The sequence below is a fragment of the Coffea arabica genome, chromosome 5c (genome assembly GCF_036785885.1).
Source record: "Coffea arabica cultivar ET-39 chromosome 5c, Coffea Arabica ET-39 HiFi, whole genome shotgun sequence".
In the NCBI taxonomy this organism is placed as follows: Eukaryota; Viridiplantae; Streptophyta; class Magnoliopsida; order Gentianales; family Rubiaceae; genus Coffea; species Coffea arabica.
In genome coordinates this window covers 45527475-45550078 of record NC_092319.1, presented here as the reverse complement: position 1 = coordinate 45550078, position 22604 = coordinate 45527475, and the positions used below count along the sequence as shown (strand labels likewise).

At 35.7% G+C, this 22604-nt stretch overlaps 4 protein-coding genes across 4 annotated transcripts; 2 read left to right on the top strand and 2 right to left on the bottom strand.

Annotated features, from left to right (window-relative positions):
* Positions 1-1698: 1698 nt before the first annotated feature.
* On the bottom strand, positions 1699-4795 carry LOC140007384 (uncharacterized). The gene is made up of 3 exons (XM_072050137.1): positions 4379-4795; positions 2030-4279; positions 1699-1939 (listed from the first exon to the last, which is right to left on the bottom strand). The coding sequence occupies exons 1-2, from the start codon at positions 4793-4795 to the stop codon at positions 3056-3058; spliced, it is 1641 nt and encodes a 546-aa protein (XP_071906238.1). The 3' UTR covers positions 1699-1939; positions 2030-3055.
* Positions 4796-7817: 3022 nt separating this feature from the next.
* Positions 7818-10152, top strand: LOC113688881 (uncharacterized). Its single transcript, XM_072050221.1, has 3 exons — positions 7818-8138; positions 8674-9261; positions 9450-10152. Exons 1-3 carry the CDS (start codon positions 7851-7853, stop codon positions 10110-10112), a joined length of 1539 nt encoding a protein of 512 aa, XP_071906322.1. The 5' UTR covers positions 7818-7850; the 3' UTR covers positions 10113-10152.
* Positions 10153-12043: 1891 nt separating this feature from the next.
* LOC113690202 (uncharacterized) lies at positions 12044-15198 on the top strand. The gene is made up of 4 exons (XM_027208028.2): positions 12044-12689; positions 12837-13423; positions 13590-14105; positions 14375-15198. Exons 1-4 carry the CDS (start codon positions 12455-12457, stop codon positions 14594-14596), a joined length of 1560 nt encoding a protein of 519 aa, XP_027063829.2. The 5' UTR covers positions 12044-12454; the 3' UTR covers positions 14597-15198.
* A 394-nt stretch (positions 15199-15592) lies between these two features.
* Positions 15593-22130, bottom strand: LOC113688950 (mitogen-activated protein kinase 19). The gene is made up of 10 exons (XM_027206778.2): positions 21477-22130; positions 19835-20243; positions 19500-19627; positions 19303-19362; positions 18110-18259; positions 17853-18008; positions 17503-17714; positions 17303-17404; positions 16990-17153; positions 15593-16219 (listed from the first exon to the last, which is right to left on the bottom strand). The coding sequence occupies exons 1-10, from the start codon at positions 21498-21500 to the stop codon at positions 15762-15764; spliced, it is 1863 nt and encodes a 620-aa protein (XP_027062579.1). The 5' UTR covers positions 21501-22130; the 3' UTR covers positions 15593-15761.
* Positions 22131-22604: the final 474 nt, after the last annotated feature.

Below are 22604 nucleotides of genomic sequence, written 5' to 3'. Positions count from 1 at the left end.
TTGAAATGATGAGAATACAGTTTACAATCACGCTATTGAAATCAACTCATTACATTTTACGAATTAAAATAAATAAAAGAATCTGCAAAAAAGGAATTGAGAGTTTGGAAATAATTTAAATTTTGAAATGATGAGAATATATTCTACAATCAAGATTTTGAAATTAACCCATTACATTTTAGGAATTAAAATAAAAAGAAAATCTACAAAAAAAAAGGAATTAAGAATTTGGAGGTCTAGGATGACTTCTAACCAAAAACCCTTTTGTAATTTATATAGATATAGATTGCCTTTTTATATGATTGAATGATATTAGAATTGTAACTTATCCAAGGTATCGGCTCATTTTCCTCAAAATGATTCTAATTGGCATGAGGAATGCATCTTGCTGCATTAATTATGGATTAAAAATGCATTACGATTTGCTGAGTTTTCAACTTAACTTCTTATGGTTTGAAAATTTACATTTAGTTTCTCATGGTTTTAACTAAATTGAAATTGAGATAGAAATTGTCTAAACTATATATTGATGCAAAATGTCAAAATTGCCCTTTAAAAATAATAGGATTACATATCAAAAAATCTTTTATGATTTGCCAAATGTTCGATTTAACTCCTTGTTGTTCGAAAAACTACATTCTAGCTCTTGTGGTAAATAATCTCAATAAGTCTTTTAACAACTACATTTTTAACTCTCTAGGTTCGAAAACCTATATTCTACTTGCTCATGATAAACAATCTCAATGAGTTCTTTAACAATTTCGGAAACCTACATTTTAGTTGTCATGATAAACAATGTCAACAAATTCTTTAATAACTATATTCTTAACATTCTATGGTTCGAAAACCTACATTCTAACCCCTCATGATAAACAATTTCAATGAGTCCTTTAATAATCACATTCTTCTAGCTTGGAAAATGACTGTGGTAGAAACGTTTGAATGGAGTAGAAGAAAATTAATGCAATGAATTCAATTTAATTCAAACCACGAGGGGCTGGAATGTAAGTTTACAAAGTATAGGGAGTTAAGTTCAACATTCGGCAAATTACATGGGGCTTTTTGATATTTTATCCTATTGTTTGTAAAAGGCAATAATGTTATTTCATGTGCAACCATTAGTTTAGACTGTCCAAATTTCAATTTAGTTAAAATCACTAGTGGCTAGAATATAGATTTATGAACCATAAGGAGTTGAATTAAACATCTGGCAAGCCATAAGGGGCTTTTTGATACCCTTAGTTTATCTACAAAATCTTTTTTTTTTGAGGCTTTGGCTGGAAGAGGCTGACAAGTGACAATCTTTAAAGATTGCGAAAGCATTACATAAATGATCGGCATTGCCAAAATGGCAATTATCTGGGAATATAATGGTTTTTTGTTTTTATTTCCCATGGTCATTTAGGACACAACTTAGTATATAGGGTTAAAAAAAAAAAAAGCCCCTTGTGGTAAGCCTAATACACAGAAAAGCCCCCTATGGTTTCAAAATATACAACGCGACACCTCGTGCTTTGAACTAAATTGTAACATTGACGAAAATCGGTAAAATTAACGGAACTGATGTACTGTAAGCTAAAAACAAATTCTTTATACTGTATAGAACATCAGCAACAGTAGGACGAAGGGGTCCTTTTGCTGGTGAAATTGTTCCACTCACAGGCTGCAATTGAAGTAGAAAATATGAATGTTTGAAGGAAAAATGCTTCATTAAATCACTTTTGCATTACATGAAATCCAACCTGAGAACATGATTGTCTAGCAGGCACATTTTTTGCTACACTCGCAATTGTTGGCTGCGTATACTGCTTCCCGGGCCTACAGCTTTTTTTTTTAAACAGGTGCAGCTTGTTCTTGGGACTGGTTGCGGAGGTACCATTGGTGAAGGAGCTGATGAATGAAGTTTTGAACTTGATTCAGCTACATTAGTGTCAGGTGCCTATAAAAAAACAAGTTCATTTTAATGTTCAATTAAAATGATTTGGGACAGCAATTAGTCTCAGCCTATGAAATCTGTAAGCTATGTTACCTTGTAGAATTTAGAGTTGGGATGAATGGCATTCTTGCAGGTCCTTGAATTGTGTCTTGGCTGAAAACATCTCTTGCAAGTTACCACAAGACCCTTTCTGGTTGAGACTTGACCCTTTTTAGGCTTGTCAGCCGCCCTTTGCAGAATCTTTTTGGGTCTGCCAGGCATTCTTCGAACTGCAGGAGGTTTTGGGGATTGTTCTTCACATCTCACCCAATACTTATTACTTGGGACATGTATGATAGTGTGCTCATATGTTTTCAAGTAATTTTCTCTACTGTAGCAGGCATGCACATAATCAAGCAAAGGCAATCTACGTGCTCCTATTGCAGCACATGCATGAGCACAAGGATAACCTGTAAGCTGGAAATAGCCATATGTGCAAGTCTTTTCCTTCAGATCCACCACAACAGATTTTCTGGACCCACAATCAATTTCATATTTGTTCTTGCCATCCCATGTGGGAATACACAGCCTACTGAATTTCAGATTCCTATCAATCTTCTCTGCAATGTTAGGACATATTTTTCCTTGAAATTTCTGCATACCAGTCCTCTTCACTTAAATCCTTTGCATGAGCCTTCTTCGAATCCACTCAAGCATCCCTATGACAAGAAGCTCTCTAGCTTCTAAGATATAGTTATTAAATGACTCACAAAAATTGTTTACAAGAATATCACATTTGCTACTTTGTCTAAAATGTGACCTGCTCCATAAAACACTTGGCACTTTTTGTAGCCATTCAGCTGCATCCTTTGAAGCTTTTTCAAGAGAATTCATTGCTAATATCCAGTCCACTTTATTCCCAGCACTTGCTGCTGCCCAGAACAAGTCCTTCAACTCTTTTCCTTTGAACTTCTGTTTGATATTTTGGTACATATGCCTCAAGCAAAACCTGTGTTCAGAATTCGAAAATAACTCATTCACTGCATGGACCAGTCTTTTTTGTCGATTTGAGATAAATGTCCAGGGTATGTTTTCCATACCAAGTCCCAAATCAGCCATTAGTAGTTCCAGAAACCACTTTCATGAGTCATACCTCTCTACCTCGACCACTGCTACAGCTATTGGAACCATATTGTCATTGCCATTTCTACCAATTGCTAACAACAACTGACCACCAAACGCAGATTTCAAAAAACACCCATCAAGACCAATTATTGGTCGACAGCCATCGAGGAACCCCTGTTTGCAAGCATAAAGACAGTAATACAGTCTTTGAAATGTCCCTTGTGAACCTTCTTCTGCTGTATCAAGCTTAATCTTGACAGTGCTACCAGGATTTGTCTCTCTAATTGTAGCTGCATAACTCCAAAGGTGGTGATATTGCTCCATATCCGTGCCAAGCATCTCATCTTTTGCTTTTTTCTTTGTTCTGCGTATCTTGGCAACGGACCCGTTAATCATTAGATCTCGTCTAATATCATTCTGAAATCCATTCACGGCACACTGCGGGTCACCTCTTATCTTGTCTTGGTACTTCACGCTCAAATACTTGACTGTTGCATGCTTATTGTTGTAATCTCTAGCACAAACATACTGGCCCTTCAATGATTTAATTTGAAAAGTAGTTTCACCTTGGACTGGTGTTGCACGAATCCTCCAAGAACAGCCCTTTGCACACTTCGCAATAATTTTTTTTGAGTAATTTTTTACCCAATCAACCTCATAACCCTCTCTTACCAACCATTCGACCAACACATATCTAAAAACTCTGAAATTGGAAAACTTTTGCCCAACCTTCAACTCAAAATGTGGTTTGAGAAACTCCACTTCAGGGTTAAAGTCATGACATTCTTCATGGCCTTCATCATCAAATCTGCACTTGTCCAGCAACTCTTCATCAGAAATTACTGGTTCTTGCCAATCCTCTTCTGGTGTATGTGGTGCTCCTTCTTCTGTTGATCTTTCTTCAGCCTTTTTACTGTTCCCTGCTTCAGCTTGTGATGGGATCTGAGATGGGTGTTGGTCAGCAGCTTGAGATACAGCTTGAGATGAAATCTGAAATGAGATATGAGGTGAAATTTCTCTAATGCTATCTGGCCCTGCAGACTGCTTCTTATTTTTACTGGACTTTTTTTCCTGACTAGTTTCACTTTTGACAAGACTCTTGATAGCCACCTTCTCAGGGAAAGAGAACACGTGATAAGGCTTAAAGTGAGTGGAATGTAGTATTGACCCACTCCCTGGTTTACTACTTCTGTTCACATCTTTTTTACTTGTAAAAATGTCCTCATCCTCTTTTTTTTCCTACCCCTCCTTCAACCATTCAGACTCATCATCATCATCATTAGTGTTATTTGGCTTACTTGGATTGCAATTACTAAGCCCATCTTCTTTTTTTTATACCCCACCATCTCTGCTGTCTATTTTGGTGTTATGTACCCCATCTGCGTTTTTATTTGTTGTTGATGCATCCATTGTCGAATTTGGCTCCAACACATTGTCCCTACCATGTTCTAGTGGCTTTTCAAAAGGATCATCCCCACTACAAGCATATATTATCCTTGTTGCCAAACCCCAATGTGCTTTATTCATCAATTTAACATCATCATGGTCCCTAATTGGATGTAGACCACCATCTAAGTCTACTCCTGGAGCACAAAACCAGAAAGTCACTCTAGTTGCATCCTCATCCACTTTTTTAAACATTCTGCAAAGGCTAACTATGCAGATGTGGTCCTCAAGTCTATTTTTAAAGATAGCCATACGGGTTCCTGTGTAGTGGAGGGCAGGATATTCTCTAAATTTTTCATCAAAATACATATGTATATCTACTGTCTCCTCTGACTTGTCTTCTTCTGTTGAATGTTTCAAGGAATATAATAAGGGATAATTGCAGAAACCTCCCCTGAATTTTATAATAATAGCATTGACCTCTCCTATCAATATTGAAATAGCACTGACCTCCCCTATCAAAAGTTGGAGGCAATTTAATAAGCAAAAGTGGATCAATTTACTAAAGTATCCCTGACATGATTTAATTTTACCAAATGAATGTGATGAGTACTTTCATCAAACCCAACAAAACATTTGTTAATAAAAATTACACTAAATTAACTATTTCTGCATAGTTTAACTAATTAACTAAATAACTAATAATCTAATTAATTAATAACTAATTATCTAATTAACTATTAACTAATTAACTAATTATCTAATTGTTAATAGTTATTAACTAATCAAACTATTTCTGCATAATTAAACTAATTAACTATTAACTAATTATCTAATTAACTATTAATTAATTAACTAATTATCTAATTAATTAATTAATTAATTAACTAATTTCTGTTTATCTAATTAACTAATCTCTATTTATCTAATTAACTAATTAACTAATTAACTAAAGTTGTTGTCTGTCCGAAACTAATAAACTATTTGCATGTTAAACTAATTAACTAATTAGCTGCTTAACTAATTAACTACCTAATTATCTAATTAATTAATTAACTAATTTTTGTTTATCTAATTAACTAATTAACTAAAGTTGTTGTCTATCCTAAACTAACAAACTATTTGCATGTTAAAATAATTAACTAATTAACTAACTAATTATCCAATTAATTAATTAACTAATTTTTGTTTATCTAATTAACTAATTATTTAATTATCTAATTAACTAATTAACTAAAGTTGTTATCTATCCGAAACTAACAAACTATTTGCATGTTTAATTAATTAACTAAAGCTGTTGTCTGTCCGAAACTAACGAACTTTTTGCATGTTAAACTAATTAACTAATTAACTAACTAATTAGCTAATTAATTACTTAACTAATTAACTAATTTCTGTTTATCTAATTAACTAATTAACTAAAGCTATTGTCTATTCGAAACTAACAAACTATTTGCATGTTAAACTAATTAACTAATTAACTACTTAACTAATTAACTAATTAATTAACTAACTAATTAACAAACTATTTGCATGTTAAACTATATGCAGTGCGCATTACCTATTTAAAGTATCAGCTCTTTATAGGTATTTTACTTTTAAACATTTAATTTATGATGAAAATATCAATGTTTGTAAGTAAAATTCAAAAAGTGTTACAAAAGATATCAATATTCTTACTTTCAAACATTTAATTTATGGCCCTATGCTCCTCCCTTTTTGTAAGAATATTACTGGAACACTTTTTGAATTTTACTTACAAACGTTGATGTTTTTATCATAAATTAAATGTTTGAAAGTAAAATACCCATAAAGAGCCGATACTGTAAATAGGTAATGCGTACTACATATAGTTTAACATGCAAATAGTCTGTTAATTTGTTAGTTAGTTAATTAGTTGATTAGTTAAGCAGTTAATTAGTTAATTAGTTTAACATGCAAATAGTTTGTTAGTTTCGGATAGACAACAGTTTTAGTTAATTAGTTAAACAGCTAATTAGATAAATAGAAATTAGTTAATTAGTTAATTAATTAATTAGTTAATTAGTTAATAATTAATCAGATAATTAGTTAATAGTTAATTAGTTTAACTATTAACTAATTAGATAATTAGTTAAGCAATTGTCAAGCAAATAATAATTGTCAAGCAAGAAGAGGGCAAAATTGGAAGAAATTTCTTATCTCACATCTACAAAAGTTGTCAGGGAGTTTCTGCAACAAATTGTTACTGTTCAGGGGAGGTGAATGCAATTTCTAAACCTACAGGGGAGGTCAGTGCAAATGTCAGAAATCTCAGGGGAGGTTTCTGCAATTATCCCATATAATAAATATGCTTTAGTCTCCCAACTACTATGTCTCCATCATTGATATACAGAAAATCAAATAAATATAAAAGCACAAATAGAAAACCAATTTTAATAGCATTCTGGACCACTAAACCAGAGAAGACAGTAACAATTATAGAAAATTTACTTACAATTCTTTGTTAAATATCTTGTTGTAATAACAAGTGACTGAGTTGTACTCAAACACACAAACACACACAAACAAATCCTACTCAACACCCCTAATCAGCAAAAATTTCCCATCACAAATGGAAATTTCAGAAATTATTAGCGTCACCTAGTCAACACCCAAATATCAACAAAAAATCTCAACTTTAAATCCAAACTTGCAGTCCCAAATCAGCAAAAATCTCCCATCAGAAATGGACATTTTAGAAATTATTTGCATGACTCCTAGTTCCAACACCCAAAATTTTTAAAAAAAAATCTCGACTTCAAAACCAAAGTCGTAGTCCTAAAACAGCAAAGATCTTCATTTTAAATCCAAAGTACCAGTCTCAAAACTCACAAAATCAGGAATTTTTTAAGGTAAACAATATTTGGGTGTAAATAACATCATCAGCCCTCAAAATCTGAGATGGGTAACCCTAAATTGTAAACTAATTATAACATGCATGAACTGATTTTAATTAATTATAACATGAACGAAGTATAACATGCATACCCATTTGCCTTCGATTTTCTGGAATAAATCTTCGTCTCCTTCAATCTTCTTACTTGATTCCGTTTGGTTGGGCTTTACTACCTCTCTCTCTCTTCGTAGGGTTTGAAGGGAAGAAATGAGTCCGCTCAATTGCATTTTGGGTATTATACAAGGGCATATTGGTCCTTTCATCAGTTCCCGTTAATTTTACCGATTTTCGTCAGTGTTACAATTTAGTTCAAAACACGAGGTGTCGCGTTGTATATTTTGAAACTATAGGGGGTTTTTCTGTGTATTAGACTTATCACAGGGGGCTTTTTTGTTTTTTACCCTAGTATATATAAAGCTTGAAAGTGTACCACTATGTGCATGAGCAACTGGATTCGGCATAAGTAAATGATTAAACAGCTATCTATCGAATATCGAACACTTGAAAATGGGGCAGCAGCCATTTTGGTTTTTTCTTGAACTTTGTTATGTTGCTATTTTCTTAGTGGCTTTGAGGCCAAATAGGGTTGCAGGGTGCAGGAAAGAAGAGTTTGAATCCGCCATAGGTGATCCGGGGATGAAAAGAGATGATCTCAGAGTAGCAATTGAGGCATGGAACCAGTGCAACGAGGTTCACAAAGAAGCCCCTCAAATGGGAAGCCCCAGGCGAGCTGATTGCTTTGATCTCCACAAACACACTTGTCCAACTTCACATGGTAACTCCTCCACCTCGTGTGCGTTGTCATTTTTTTAAAGGATTCAAATGCTAAATGACATATTTCATCTTTTTCCTAAAAATAAATCTAGTAAACGTCCAAGCATATACAATTTGTAGAGAATTAGAATCTCATATATGATTTGCTTGTTTTGTCATTTCTATTGAATTTATTATTTATAATTTTGTATTTTATTTTTTTACAACAAGTCGTAAAAAATTTATTATTCTATGCCTTCTTCCAAAATAAATTGTATTTTCCCTTTCAGTTTGTCATTTTATGAGGGATAAAAATTTTCAAGTTCATGATGGTCCCCTTTTTTTTTTTTTTTTTTTTTGGGTTTGTAATTCGAATGGTCTTATTTTGGTTTAGAATTTGAGAAGTTACTATCTCTAGATAGTTACCATGCATCTTCAATTGATCATCTGGCCTTTTCAAGAAAAAGAAGATTTTGATCTTGTTTTATATTAAGACCTTGCATCTTTACTGTACTACAGATTTTTTATTGATTCATACAGAATATAATGCCATTGCTTGTATGATCTGGCAGTCAAGTTGGTTCACAAGGTAAAGAAAAAAGACAATAAGCTTGGCATAGCAAATGCTAGAGCCCAAGGCTTCAAGAACATCAGTGTCGATCATTACGCAGCCTGGAAAGAGCTATTCTTGGGTAAGAAATGCCAGGTGAAAGACAAGCCAAGGCCCTGGCAATTCTGGATGATTATGCTGAAGAGTGGAAACACAGACACATTAGCTGCTATTTGTCGCAAAGATGGCAAGAAATCCAAGCCATTTCCACCGGGGCCTCGTTTTCCATGCTTTGGCAAAGGTTGTATGAACATGCCGAGGATATATCATCAGTATACTAAAGTGCAGAAGCATAAAAAACATAGGAAAAATCTCAGAGGAAGTTTTTTCGGTACATGGGATTTGGACATGGATATAAAAAACGCAGCTTGTAGGAATGACACTTCGTATTATTCAGTTGTGTGGAAGAAGAAGATTGGCAAGGGAAGTTGGGTTTTTCATCATCTTCTCAAGACATCATCCAAGTACCCCTGGTTAATGCTCTACTTGAGATCAGATGCCACAAGGGGATTCTCTGGGGGCTACCATTACCAAACCAGAGGAATGTCCAAAATTGTGAGTGCCTCTTATCCACATACCAAATTGTGGGAGGCATGTTGCATATTTTGGCTTAGGAATAATCTTTACTTGTCAAGGTTAGAGCAAAACTGCTTCTTCTTTTTTTTTCTTTTTGCTTTTCTAATTGTCATAATGTTTGGGACTATTTCATAATCAGCTAATGCAATTCAATTTTGGCTTGGAAGATTCCCAAATCACCACATTTCAAAGTCAAATTCACATTGAAAATAAAGAGAGGAGGAGGTCGAAATAGCCAATTCTACCTCATGGACATAGGTAGCTGCTGGAAAAACAATGGAAAACGTTGCAATGGAGATGTGACCACAGACGTTACGCGATACAGTGAAATGATTATAAATCCCAGCACACAATCCTGGTGCAAACCAAGTGATATCAGTAAGTGCCCCCCTTACCACACCTTTCCAAATGGAACTCGAGTTCATCGCGGTGATAAGGAACGCTTTCCTTATGATGCTTACCACCTTTACTGTGCTCCCGGCAATGCTAAGTATCTTGAGGAACCATACAACCTATGTGATCATTATAGCAATCCTCAGCCTCAGGAAATATTGCAGATCCTACCTCATCCTGTTTGGGGAGATTATGGATATCCGACAAGGAAGGGTGAAGGCTGGATCGGGGATGCAAGGACTTGGGAACTTGATGTTGGAAGACTTTCACAATCTCTTCATTTCTACCAGGATCCAGGCACTAAACCAGCGAAGAGACATTGGCCATCTGTGGACTTGGGAACTGAGATTTATCTCAGTGGCAATGAAATAGCTGAATGGAGTGTAAGTGACTTTGACATAATAGTTCCAAAGAAACACTATCGCGATTTTCGGTGAACGAACATTGTTGAGGTTGAATTTGTGATTATGACTTTAAGTAATTTCCTTTAGATATAGATGTTTCAAGCTCATCTCTTACTCTATTGACGACACTCACACAATTGTCGAAGTTCGGCGAAGTTAAAATCAACTGAAGCAAACTGAGGTAGACTGGCATTACAAGAACAACTGCTTAATCCAACCTCCATCCGATAAAATAATACATAGACATGACATAGTAACAATAGTTAGTTGAGCCCAAAATCAAAATGCACTCTTTTTTTTTTATTTATTTATTGCACCCTTCTGCAAAAGAACATCTTGATTATGCTTAATCGAAGGGTAATATTTGTCTTTGTGTTCTTACATAGATGTTAGATCACATCTTTCTCCCCAAATTATTGCTTTCATTCGCATAATTTGAAGTCATTTTCATGTGATTCAACTAAATCATTAAGTTGAATGGTTTAGAGTTTATTCAATCGATCGAATGGTATAAGAGAAAATTGAAAAGTTTATGGGCCGCACTGATGCAATTGGACAATGAGGGGCCGGGGCAAAGTAAAACCTCTGTATCTTCGGGGTGCATTTTGTAATCAATAGTCAAAGTTGTTAGCGGCAATCTTCGATCACACGGGTGTAATCAATTTGAGTCTAGTTCAAGTAGTACTCCGCTCGAATTTGACTCTGAGTTAAAAAATTTGAACTTGAGTTTCAACTTGGTTTTGATTTTATTTTGTATTATTCGAGTTTAATCTCGAGCTTATGCTCATCGAACCCAATAAAGCTTATTTCTAACTCAATCGAGCTTAATCGAATTTTAAAAATATAAATTGATATTTTGTATAATTTTAAATAAGGGACAAAATAGATATTTCATATTAATAATTAAAAAATTAAAAAATATATATACATGTGAAGGTCGATGAGCTTTCAAATTTCACCTATTAAGTTCAAACTTGACTTGTCAAATAATTCGAACAGCTCAAACTCAAGCTCAAAATGGTCAATATAAGTTCGAAATTGAGTTTTGATTGAGCAAACTTGTGAGATATTCCATTAAATTCGATTGGTTTGCACTCTTATTCCACTCTGCACGCCTCAATAAAAGTGGTCAATGACAAACTTCCTACTTGCACTTGTTTAAGCTTATCAAAATTTATTTCACCTTTGAATCTTGGTTTTCTTTTTCTTTTTCTTTTTTCCTTTATTTATTTTTTTTTGGCAAACTCCCCACTTGCAGTTATTTACGCTTATTAACATTAGTTTCACCTTTGAATATTCAAACTTTGGTTTTTTTTTTTTTCAATTTCACATTTTTTTGGGCAAATTTCCCACTTGCTGTTACTTGAGCTTATTAACCTTCCACTTACAGCGTAAAAATAAAAAGCTTACTAAGCTTAATTTGACCTTTGAATCTTCAAACTAGGTTTCTTTCTTTTTTTAATTTCACATTTTTTTTAGGGCAAACTTCCCTGTTGCAGTTATTTAGGCTTATTAACATTAATTTCACCTTTGGATCTTCAAACTTGGTTTCAATCCTAAATCTCTTGATCATGCCTCAAAGGTTATCAATATCCTGGAGGGAAAGGTTCTTACTGTTCTGCAACCTCAGTTAATTATCAAATGTTTTAGCTGACATGCATCAAATTTGCAGAATCAATTTAATCAAGCTCATCTATGGTCATTTGAGCTAAGATCACTAGAAAAACTGTTCATTATTTTGGTAGGAAAAGATGATTTGGTCGCTATCAACTAAAACCCTGAACGGTTTTAATTGTTTTCTTGCACTTCACGAAGATGCAAGGTCGCTTAAATCTAATGAAAGTCAGAGTAATTCGATAGCAACTCTTTTCTTGGCAGCAAGCAATTCTCACTAAATAATGTTGTAGAAAATAGAAGGTGGAAGTAATTGCACGCTAAAAAGTCAACATGTACTATAATCTTCCCCATGGAATCAAATCATGTATCATAACAGGCAAGCCACCATTAGAAAGCTATGAACTCATGGGGTGCTTTTGGCTCTTATCAACAGAAGAAGACGGAATCTATATCAAGCTAAGCCCAGTGGACCTTGATATTTTCCAGTCAGCGAATATTTTATGGACAAGTAATCCTCAATTCTGGATTTCTACTTACAAAGTTTTGAGTGGGAGCAATAACAAAGTCAATGAGGCTCTCAGTCCTCACACATCAATTTCCATCCAGTTGTTGAACTTAAGGAGAAGACTAAGAGAAATTCATGAACGGCACATCTATTTTTCTTTCATGGTAGAAGTTTTTTATGGAGAGATCCTTTTGGCTTATTAAAACGGAAGCATCTGACAAATAATAAAGGCTGGTAATTAACTAAGGCAGCCATGTTTCAGTGGATTTATACTCGTAAATTTGTAGTCCTGATTTCAATGATGGAATTGCTAGTTTCTACGGAGGAAGCTTACATTTCAGCTATTGGCGATCCCGGCATGAGGATGGATGATCTTAGATTGGCAATTGAGGCATGGAATCAGTGCAACGAGGTTGGTGAAGAAGCTCCGAGGATGGGAAGTCCTAGGAAAGCAGATTGCTTTGAAGTCAATTATTCTACATCACCAAGTGAGTAGCCAATTTACTGCTATCGCCTCATCAGTTCTTTACCGGGAATTTTATGTTTTCATTGTACTTGAATGACCCCTTTCCGCTGGTGATTTACTGATGATCGATTATGTTACATTGTTTTGAATTCAACTTGGGATTGGAAAGTCAGCTTAGTTCACAAGGTAGGCGAGAAAGACAATGCACTTGGTATATCGAGTGCCCCTTCGCAAGGGATCGGGGAACTAGATGTCAATCAATATGCAGCATGGAAGGAGCTATATTTAGGCAGCATATGTCAAGTGCAAGACAAATCAAAACCTTGGCAGTTTTGGAAAATAATGCTGAAAAATGGCAACATGGATACTCTGGCTGCAATTTGCCCTGCCAATGGCAAGAAAGCCAGTCCTTTTCGAAAGTCCGTCTTTCCATGCTTCGGAAAAGGTTGCATGAACATGCCATCAATGTACCACAACTACACCAGTGTCCAAGGATACCAAGGTTCTCATACACTAAGGGGAAGCTTTTATGGAACATGGGATCTGAATTGTGATATGAATAAGACAACTATACGAAATGGCACTTCATATTATGCAGTAACTTGGGAGAAGGTAGTGGGAAAAGCTAGTTGGAATTTTCACCACGTACTCAAAACATCACCAAAGTATCCTTGGTTAATGCTCTACCTTCGGGCAGACACTACAGAAGGGTTCTCTGGGGGATACCACTATGAAACCAGAGGAATTTTACGAGTGGTATGATTCCTTCATCCAAATGGTCAAATTCCTACATTCAGTCTAATATTTCAACTGCTACCACTTGCAAACGCCTAGAGGTTTTATATCTTATGGCATCTTCTACTTGGTAAAGAGTCTTGATGCTCTGTGTTTTCTCTTTTTCTTTTTCCTTTATTCCCCTCAGATTCCAAAATCACCATACTTCAAAGTCAAGTATACACTAGATGTAAGGCGAGGAGGGGGTAGAAGAAGTCAATTCTATCTTTTGGACATCGGTGGCTGTTGGAAGAACAATGGAAAGCCTTGCGATGGAGATGTGACAACTGATGTCACTAGATACAGCGAAATGATCCTAAATCCTGAGGTATACTCATGGTGCAATCCAAGTAGTCTAGGCTCTTGTCCTCTCTACCATACTTTTCCCAATGGCACTCGTGTACACCGCACAGACGAGAAAAATTTCCCATACAAGGCATACCACCTATATTGCTCTCCAGGCAATGCTAAGCATCCAGAGGAGCCCCATAGCTTTTGTGATCCTTACAGTAATCCACAGCCCCAAGAAATTCTGCAGATTTTGCCTCATCCTGTTTGGAGTGATTATGGGTATCCAACAGAGGCAGGTGAAGGTTGGATTGGTTATCCAAAAACTTGGGAACTTGATGCTGGCAGATTGTCACAGGCACTTTACTTCTATCAGGTACTCCAGTAATTACTGCTACAGCAGCTAGCCTGCTGCTAACAACCTTGTCTTTTTTGTTTTTTTTTTTCTTTCTGATCCTCATAAGATCAGCGACCGACCAATCTCTCTCTGGTCCTATTTTGCCTAGTTCTTTTCACTTTATTATTCATCATTTCTTTCATGTTAACTAAGAGTAAGGTAACTGCTCGATCAACGGTAGTGAGGTAACAAAAACAAGTATTCAATCCATTTATGAGGCTTCTTCTTTGAACTAATTGGTTCCTCAGGATCCTGGCTCCCCACCGGCAAAGAGATATTGGCCGTCGATCAATGTGGGCACAGAGATTTTTGGGAGCGAGGATGAAATTGCAGAATGGACAGTTAGCGACTTTGATATTGTCGTTCCAGAGGAACAATATTCCCGAGGAACACGGATGTCAGTAAAAATATATCTGGTCTGCTGTTTCCTCATTTCTTATCCAATCATTTATCAAATTTTCCGTACTTAAAAGTTTCTTGACCAAAATACTAAAAAACTCCCTGTGATTTACCAAATATTTAATTGAACTCTCTCTATTTTGAAAATATAAACTATAACTCCCTGCGGTTTCAACTAAATTGAAAATTAGACGGAATACATTCAATGCAGCGGTTGTACGTGAAATGTCAGTATTGCCCATGTAGAAATGAACTCCCTATGATTTGCCGAATATTTAATTTCACTCCCTCTAGTTTGAAAAACTATATTATATCTCCCTTCAATTTCAACTAAATTAAAAATTGAACATAAGGCATTTCACGTATAATAGAGGCAATATTAACATTTCATATACAACCATTAGATTGGATGATTTTCGTTTAATTTTTAATTTAATTGAAATCACAGCGAACTATAGTGTAGGTTTTCAAATCAAAGGAAATTAAATTAAATATTCGACATATCACAGTAAGTTTTTTTGGTATTTTATCCCAAATTTCTTTAGGAATAGACTCTTAAAGGTCTTGAATGTCAATGTCCGAATCATACATATAATGATGCTTCCATGATATTCTCTGATTCTGATCACTCTGTATTTCCTGTCGCCCTTTCCACTCTATTATGTGTTGAAAATTTTCAAAATTTGTATTATGTGATTTTAAGACGTATATACATTGTGATAAATGTATATTCATTCATGAATTTGAAAATTTCATGAATATATTCATGTATGTGGAGTTCCATAAATGTAATGATAAATTTATGTCTTTGATCATAGAATCATGTGATGCATGAATTAAAATACATGAATTTATACACAATACCTTAAATCTATTTATACAAGTTTTTAAGAATAACTTCACTTATTTTTTAAATAATTTTTCCTATATAAACAGATCAATCTACTTCTATCGGTTATAAGAAGTTCAATGGCTAATCCAGACATCCTAAAATTCCAACGGCAGTCGAGTGGAGTCCCGTATGTAATTAGTAGACGTGAAGTATTATTTCAATTTAAACGAAGAACTCAACGACGAAAACCTATTTTATTACTTAAAATCAATTTTACACAAGAATAAACTTTACAGCGACTTGAGAACAAGAAGTAACCCCTACTTTACTCAAGTCTCAGGATACTCTGAATTTTACAGTTCAATGCACCCCTACTTAAAATCCGGCCAGACAGCAAAGAACCCCTAAGTCAGCCCATACTGAATGGCACCAACCTCTCTATGAGCAGCAACAGCAACAGCTGCAGCGCCAACTGCACCAAATTGAGATTGTGCCTGTAGCAATTTTGCATCAAGCGCAATTTGACTATTTAACTGGACGGATTTTGCTTGTGACTGGTAATAGAGGCTGTGCTGCTGGTGGTGACTGTTGATATCAGTGGTAATGACAGGAGTTGACTTGGCAGGCGGGTAGTGTTGTTGATGCGGCAATTTTGCCTGAGCGGAGGAGTCCTTGACAGCTTCAGGAACATGATGCTTATCTTGATTCTTCAAAGTGTTAGCGGTCCTAAAGAAATACTGGGGAGACATGGCCTGAGGAGGAAGGACGGGATTCTGAATGTACGCTCTTCCATCATAGGCATTATTTATGTTTCTGACGTTCTCATACGGTATAACAGGTCCCACAACTCTTCCAGGTTTAGCTATGAAAACGAACGAGTATCATCAGTACAGACAGGGAGAAGCGCAGTAACAGTGATCAACTAACAAAGACCAAGAAAATTTTGAAAATACCCATATTAATGAGAAAAACAAAGTAGGACCAAGATAGAATTGGAAAAGTAAAGCTTTATCAAAGCAACAAGATACACACTGACCAGCAAATCTACCATGTAAAATGCGCACTAGATACATGAAGTAATAGTGAGTTCCAGTATAACATTTTTTAACCGAGCGGAAAAGCAAACAGTGGCTTGAAGACAAACTATGACATATCATGTCATAAATGTCAAACAATTTCCGCCCGTAACAGGGTTACTTGCAAATTCAAGCACCACACCTCTCTTTCTGCAACAATAAAATAGCCGTTTCCTTGTATTTCAAACCAGAATGCAACTAAAATCTGAAAATTTCAATTCTAATCATCCATACGTATTAGACAATAATCACATGAAGTCAACTAGAAGAAATAGTTTGACAAATCCAAATTGATGATGAAACATCCATGCTCAGGTAATGACGTTGTGTGTTAGCTGGAAGGGAGACAAAATGGTTGCTTGATATACAGTACAAATTAGCAAGCAATATTAGTGGCACAATAAGAGGGGGAAAAAAAGTTGTGAGAGAGGAAAGAGACTTCGGATTCCATTTCAAGTAACGCCAAGTTCATTGCCCCGGGAAAACTGATTAACATACGAGGTAGCAGTTGTTTTTTTGGGGGGGCGAAGGGTTTGAAGGAGGGTGCCTTGAATACCTGGTGGCACACGTGGTGGTGCCCGCAAAACCTTTGCTGGAGTCCCAGAGATGGTTTCTGAAACATTAACACTGCTCGAAACTTCTTGACTGCTTCGTCGATTATCAAAAGCAGAATCATTCTGATCTGATTTAGGAGCGATAACGCTTGAATTGACGGTAGACCTAAAAAACACGTGACAGACTAATGTAAGCCAACAAACCAGGAAAAAGGGAGAAAAAGTTTCAAATGTTTTATTGTTAAAGAATGTACTCTTGAAATAACACATTCATACTGATGGAACAGAAAGACAGGAAGTGGAACAAAAATCTACCGTGGAAGAGAGACGTGCTTTCTCTCAGGGGGAATAACAGGCCCGCTTTTGCCACCATTTTCCTCGAGATAGGCAAATTGTTTTCTAAAATGACCAATAGCACTGCAGAGTAAAAACGAACTCCACTATTACTACTTGATACCAATAAATTACATCACCACATAAAAAGTAAAGAATTTGAAGCAGAGAGTTGTTAGAACCTAGGATAGAGAAAATTTGCCCCATCATTTCCAGCCATGTAATCCTTCAGCAGTTGAGGGTGGTATTCTAATATCTCCCGAAATATTAATTCCCTAACGTCCTCCTTAGTCACCCTTCGGCGCTCAAACTCAAACTCTAGCTTTGAGATTGGCTGACAAGAAGGTTCCCTCTCAATCTTTGCCAGCCCCTTGAAATAAGGATGAGCCAATGCCTAATAAACCATATAAATCAAGTTTAAAACCAAATTAATCAAAATAAATACTTAATTCTAGCCTGTACTTCCCGTGCTAACAATACAATCATATTAACTTCCATTTTGAACAATTTCGACTGACAAAGCAAAAAATACCTCTTCAGCAGTTGGTCGGTCCTTAGGATCAAAAGCTAAGAGTCTTTGTAGTAGTCGAAGAGCCAAAGGATCTGCATTTGGAAATTTCTCAATAAAAGGAATCGGTTGCTTTCTCCGCATATCAGTCAAATATTTTCTTGCCTTCTCATTGCGAACCTGCATCCACAACAGAACACAAGTTCAAACACACTCTTGATTGATAATAGCCAATCCTAAACTATCAACTAGTGACACATCGCATAAAAAACATAACATACTCCAGATATCGTATCAGCTGATGGTGTCCCCAGAAGATCAGTAATCAGTTCCAACTGATGAACGACACTTTTACCCGGAAACAGAGGCTTTCCAGTTAGTACCTCAGCGAATATACAGCCAATACTCCAGATGTCAATTGCAGGTGTATACTGCAAGCCAAAGCCCACATTAATCAGATCAACACTATCAAGCAAGATTAGAAAGATAGTCATAAGACATTCAAAATTTGATGCAAGACCTAACACAGTTACCTGAAGAAAGAAATTTCAACTTCCAGGAGAGTTCAATATCCTCCCTGAACAAGGAATTATTTAATCTACACATCACCACTCAATGCACGCAGAATACATTTCATACAGAAATGAAATGAGTTACTGAAGCATTAAAATCACAAATTCTACTCACGACAAAAGAAGTCAATGCAAAGAACTCCCAAGTTAATCACTATTTTACCCTACTTAGCCTTTCAATTGACACATATATTTTGAAGCATACTACAATGTATAGTCAAAAAAAGGGGCACAGGAAACAAATTGCTCACACACACACACACAGAGATATATATATCACACACACACAGATATATATATATATATATATATATATATATATATATATATATTTAGCCACTCTGCTTCATACCAATTACAAAATGTAGATTCCTGCTTAATTCTTTTTCACAGGAAAATTATAGAACACCCAGTGAAACCATTCTTTTTTCATTTATGCTGCAATGCTAAGTGTGCAAAACATACTCATGTGATCCCAATTTTACAGAACGAAAAAGCTAGGGGACATACATGCAATGCCTTATCAATGAAATTTAGCAAGTTTACTTGAGGATGACAAAAAGATAAATACATTTACTAGATCCAATAAGAAGCATACGGAAAATTGACAACATAGGACGATCATTTTCAGCCCCAGCATTCATCTTTTGCAGCAAATATACCACATTCATGCAAGTTTCTAACCTAAACACACAGACTCACGCATGGAGGGAGTGCAAGAGACCATGGAACAAATGACAATTCAATAACAATGCCTTACAGTTGAAAAGCAATATCATGCCCAAGTAACAATAGATGAAGGCTATGCACACCACATATCACATGTATCTCAAAGGACCTTGGGAAAGGATTAATTCTGCCATATACACATGAAAAGACAGTATACCCAAGTGCAGCACTACCTTTGAGAAGAAGGATCCACATAACTCGGGAGCCCTATACCATCTTGTAGCAACATAATCCTACATGGTAGCACCGAGGGGATCAAAGGAATCAGTATCTCAGAATTTCTTTTGGCAATCATAAAAACAAGAAGAAAGCCATGTGTGTGTGCGTGTGTGAGAGAGAGAGAGAGAGAGAGAGACTGGGCAAGCCATACCGTCCAAAAAATTGTTGTAGGAGTATCACTAAAAGCAACTCTCGCTAATCCAAAATCACATATTTTAAGTTTGCAGTTTGCATTGGCCAATATATTTTTTGGCTTAAGATCCCGATGATACACATTCGCTGCAACCAATGAGCATCAGATCAGAATGGAACTACTTATCAGAACCCTCTTAAAGAGATGAAAATTCACAGCTACGTGCTTCAAAATCAATACCAGTAAGAGAATAGATAAATTTCATGAGAAAATTACTCGCAAGCTCACTGATGGACTGAATCTACTTTATTGAATGCATTCCGTAAATAAAATCAAATATCTCTTACACGAACCTGTATGCATATATTTCAGTGCACGTAGCATCTGATAAAGGAAAAATCGATGATGCTCATGCGTCAAATCATCATTCGCTTTAATAACTTGGTGAAGGTCCGACTCCATAAGCTCGAAAACGACATAAATATCTCTAAATTCTCGCTTTGAGGGTGGCATCATAATCCGCTTGATTTCAACAATATCAGGATGTCGTAAAAGCCTAAGCAGTTTAATCTCGCGCAAAATTCGAATAGCATCAGAAATATGCTCAAAGATGTCATTTATCTTCTTTATTGCTACTTTTTCTCCAGTATGTGTGTCAATGGCTGCACATACAACTCCATAGCTCCCCTTCCCTATTACTTCCAGAATTTTGTAACGGTTGGCATCCCCATACTCCGTAAAAAAATCTGCCTCCTTGGAGCTCTATCAGATGATTAAAAGTCAGATAATAACATTTTTGTTGACTAAGCAAAGGTGATGGACTTTACCATCAGCAGGAAATAGTGATAATGAAGCAAGTAAAACAAGAAAAAGAACGCATGATGCCAGAAACTCACCAAGACACAAACTGGGTTAACATGAAATACCAGAACCCCACAACATTATATACTGAAAGCAGCTTAGTTACGTATTATACTCAAGGATGAAAAACTCAACTTCGACTTTGCAAGGAAAAATTGATTTTGAATCATCATGTGGCAATGCATTTAGTTTTACAAGAGAGAAAGGGAGAAAAAATCTCATTTCACAATGCATTGAAGAAAGATATAGTGCAAAGTTTATCAGATGTCTGAAACTGGAAAATCATCCAAAAGCATACATTCAAGCACGACAGCAACTCTGCAAAAAGAAGAAAAGATACCACTGAAAGAAATCACAGAATATTGCAAGCTCATTTCACTACTGAATTACCAACACACAGATGCATCAATAAATCTATCAACGGAACAAAGCTAGTAACTTTGTAGCTTTTTTTTTTCTTTTCTTTTCTTGGGTGAAAGGAGTAGCCTGGTTGCTGAAACATAAGAGCAACAATTTAATACCAAATGATCAGCGACAAGCATATCCTTTATCACTGAATACACTCTTGACTCAACAAATTTCCAGAGTAAATTCAATAAAGAAAACAAGTTTCTGCAGCCAACAATCCTTCTAGAACTTATATTTTAGCACACTCAGGATCTACATTTCCCGTTGCCACGAGTTGCATAAATCTCCGTTAAAATCCTAAATTCTGATCAGTTAATTATCACCACACCTCAATCACACCGCATCTTTTCCACAAGTTCGTAGAAGAGTTAATGCAAGCACCCAAAAGAAAAGAAAAGAAAAGAAAAACGACCATCAAAAGAACTGTTACGCATTAACTTCCCAACCAAAGAGAAATAAAACCCTCAGAGTACTTGATCAAGATTGATTCTTTTCTCCCAGCACAGGACCTCTCTTCCTTAAAAACCCAAGAACAACCACTTCCCCCCACCCAAAAAAAAAAATTAAATACTCAAATGTTTTAAGCAAAGCAAGCTCGGAAAAAATTCCTCAAGATCTCTACTTCCATCTTCAAAATTCTACAACACTAGCACACAAAATTAACACAAAAAATCGCTTCAATGTATAAATAAGATTTTATATCAATAAGAACGCCAAACTACCAACCTTTTTGCGTTGATCTTGCTGCATCTTTCTCCAACCTTTATTTAAAATACCAAAAACTCGTTGTTCTATCGGATTCACTTCTTCCTCTTCAGTAATAGAACCGATCAGATCCAACAAAACACACCAACCACAAAAATAGTACCAAACAAAGAAACAAAAACCCCGAACACTTTAAACCAATATTACTAAATTGAAATTATAAACCGCATTTCCTCCACCGACGCCTGAAGTTTAACCACTAATTACAAACCCGTCGGTCCAATATTTTATTCTAAACCCAAAAGTCTTAACCGAACCACCACCAAATTTCCCAGCTCTCTTAAAAAATCCAACTCCTAAAAATGCAGTCTTTCACGAAGAAGTCTCGGAAACTGTATACAAAAGAGCCTGGAATTTCAGTATAACGGCGGAGGGGAAGGGAGGAGACTAGGGTTTCTCGGGGAGATCTGATCGGAATTTGATCGGAGGAATGAAAAGAGAGAAACGGAATTGTTGAGGTAGAAGGAGTTTTATAATGCAAGTGTGGACTCAGTAGTATACAGTGAGAAGAAGAAAAGGGCAACGGAAATTGTTTCTGTGGTTTTGCGCGTTCTGGATTGGAAAATGGGAAAAATATTTTTTTAAAAGGAAAAAAAAATTGAAAATGAAAATGGGGCTGGGATGGGTTATCTAACGGCTATTACTTACTTATAAAGGTACGGAATTTGGTCGGCTGTTTCTTTCACTCGTCTCGTCTGCACGCGGCAGTGGCTTCTCTCCGGTAATTTCAACAACTTCCCAAGGGTATTTTGGACCTTCTTAATATTGTAGCATTTATATAAGTTCGTCTGGATTGGATTATTGAAGGAAAAAATCCTTTATTATTCACAAATTTGTCAAGATTTTCTATTAAAAAGGTGAGAGCAAGATTCCATAAAAACTTTTGGTAGGTGCAACCGTGCAACATCAAAATGAAGGACGCCTCTTATCTAATTTTTCTTTTCATGATGACTCTTTTTTTTTTCTTCTAGATCTTTTAATGAATTGAGCAATTCGCGCAAACATGTTTGCTCGGCTCGTCCAAGTTATTAAAAAAAAAAAAACTCGATCATTTAATAAATGAATCAAATTCGAACACGATATTAGGCT

Bases quoted from the DNA above. Each gene is read 5' to 3' on its own strand.
- LOC140007384 (XM_072050137.1), bottom strand. From the start codon at position 4,795: ATGTATTTTGATGAAAAATTTAGAGAATATCCTGCCCTCCACTACACA. The intron at 4,280-4,378 runs GTATAAAAAAAA...AAGGAGGGGTAG, and splicing joins TAGACAGCAGAGATGGTGGG to GAAAAAAAAGAGGATGAGGA.
- LOC113688881 (XM_072050221.1), top strand. From the start codon at position 7,851: ATGGGGCAGCAGCCATTTTGGTTTTTTCTTGAACTTTGTTATGTTGCT. The intron at 8,139-8,673 runs GCGTTGTCATTT...CTGGCAGTCAAG, and splicing joins GTAACTCCTCCACCTCGTGT to TTGGTTCACAAGGTAAAGAA. The intron at 9,262-9,449 runs GTGAGTGCCTCT...TTGGCTTGGAAG, and splicing joins CCAGAGGAATGTCCAAAATT to ATTCCCAAATCACCACATTT.
- LOC113690202 (XM_027208028.2), top strand. From the start codon at position 12,455: ATGTTTCAGTGGATTTATACTCGTAAATTTGTAGTCCTGATTTCAATG. The intron at 12,690-12,836 runs GTGAGTAGCCAA...GGGATTGGAAAG, and splicing joins CAATTATTCTACATCACCAA to TCAGCTTAGTTCACAAGGTA. The intron at 13,424-13,589 runs GTATGATTCCTT...TATTCCCCTCAG, and splicing joins CCAGAGGAATTTTACGAGTG to ATTCCAAAATCACCATACTT.
- LOC113688950 (XM_027206778.2), bottom strand. From the start codon at position 21,500: ATGCAGCAAGATCAACGCAAAAAG. The intron at 18,260-19,302 runs GTAGTGCTGCAC...TTTGGCTTGCAG, and splicing joins GTGGATCCTTCTTCTCAAAG to TATACACCTGCAATTGACAT. The intron at 17,154-17,302 runs GTAGATTTTTGT...CGTGTTTTTTAG, and splicing joins AAGCACGTCTCTCTTCCACG to GTCTACCGTCAATTCAAGCG.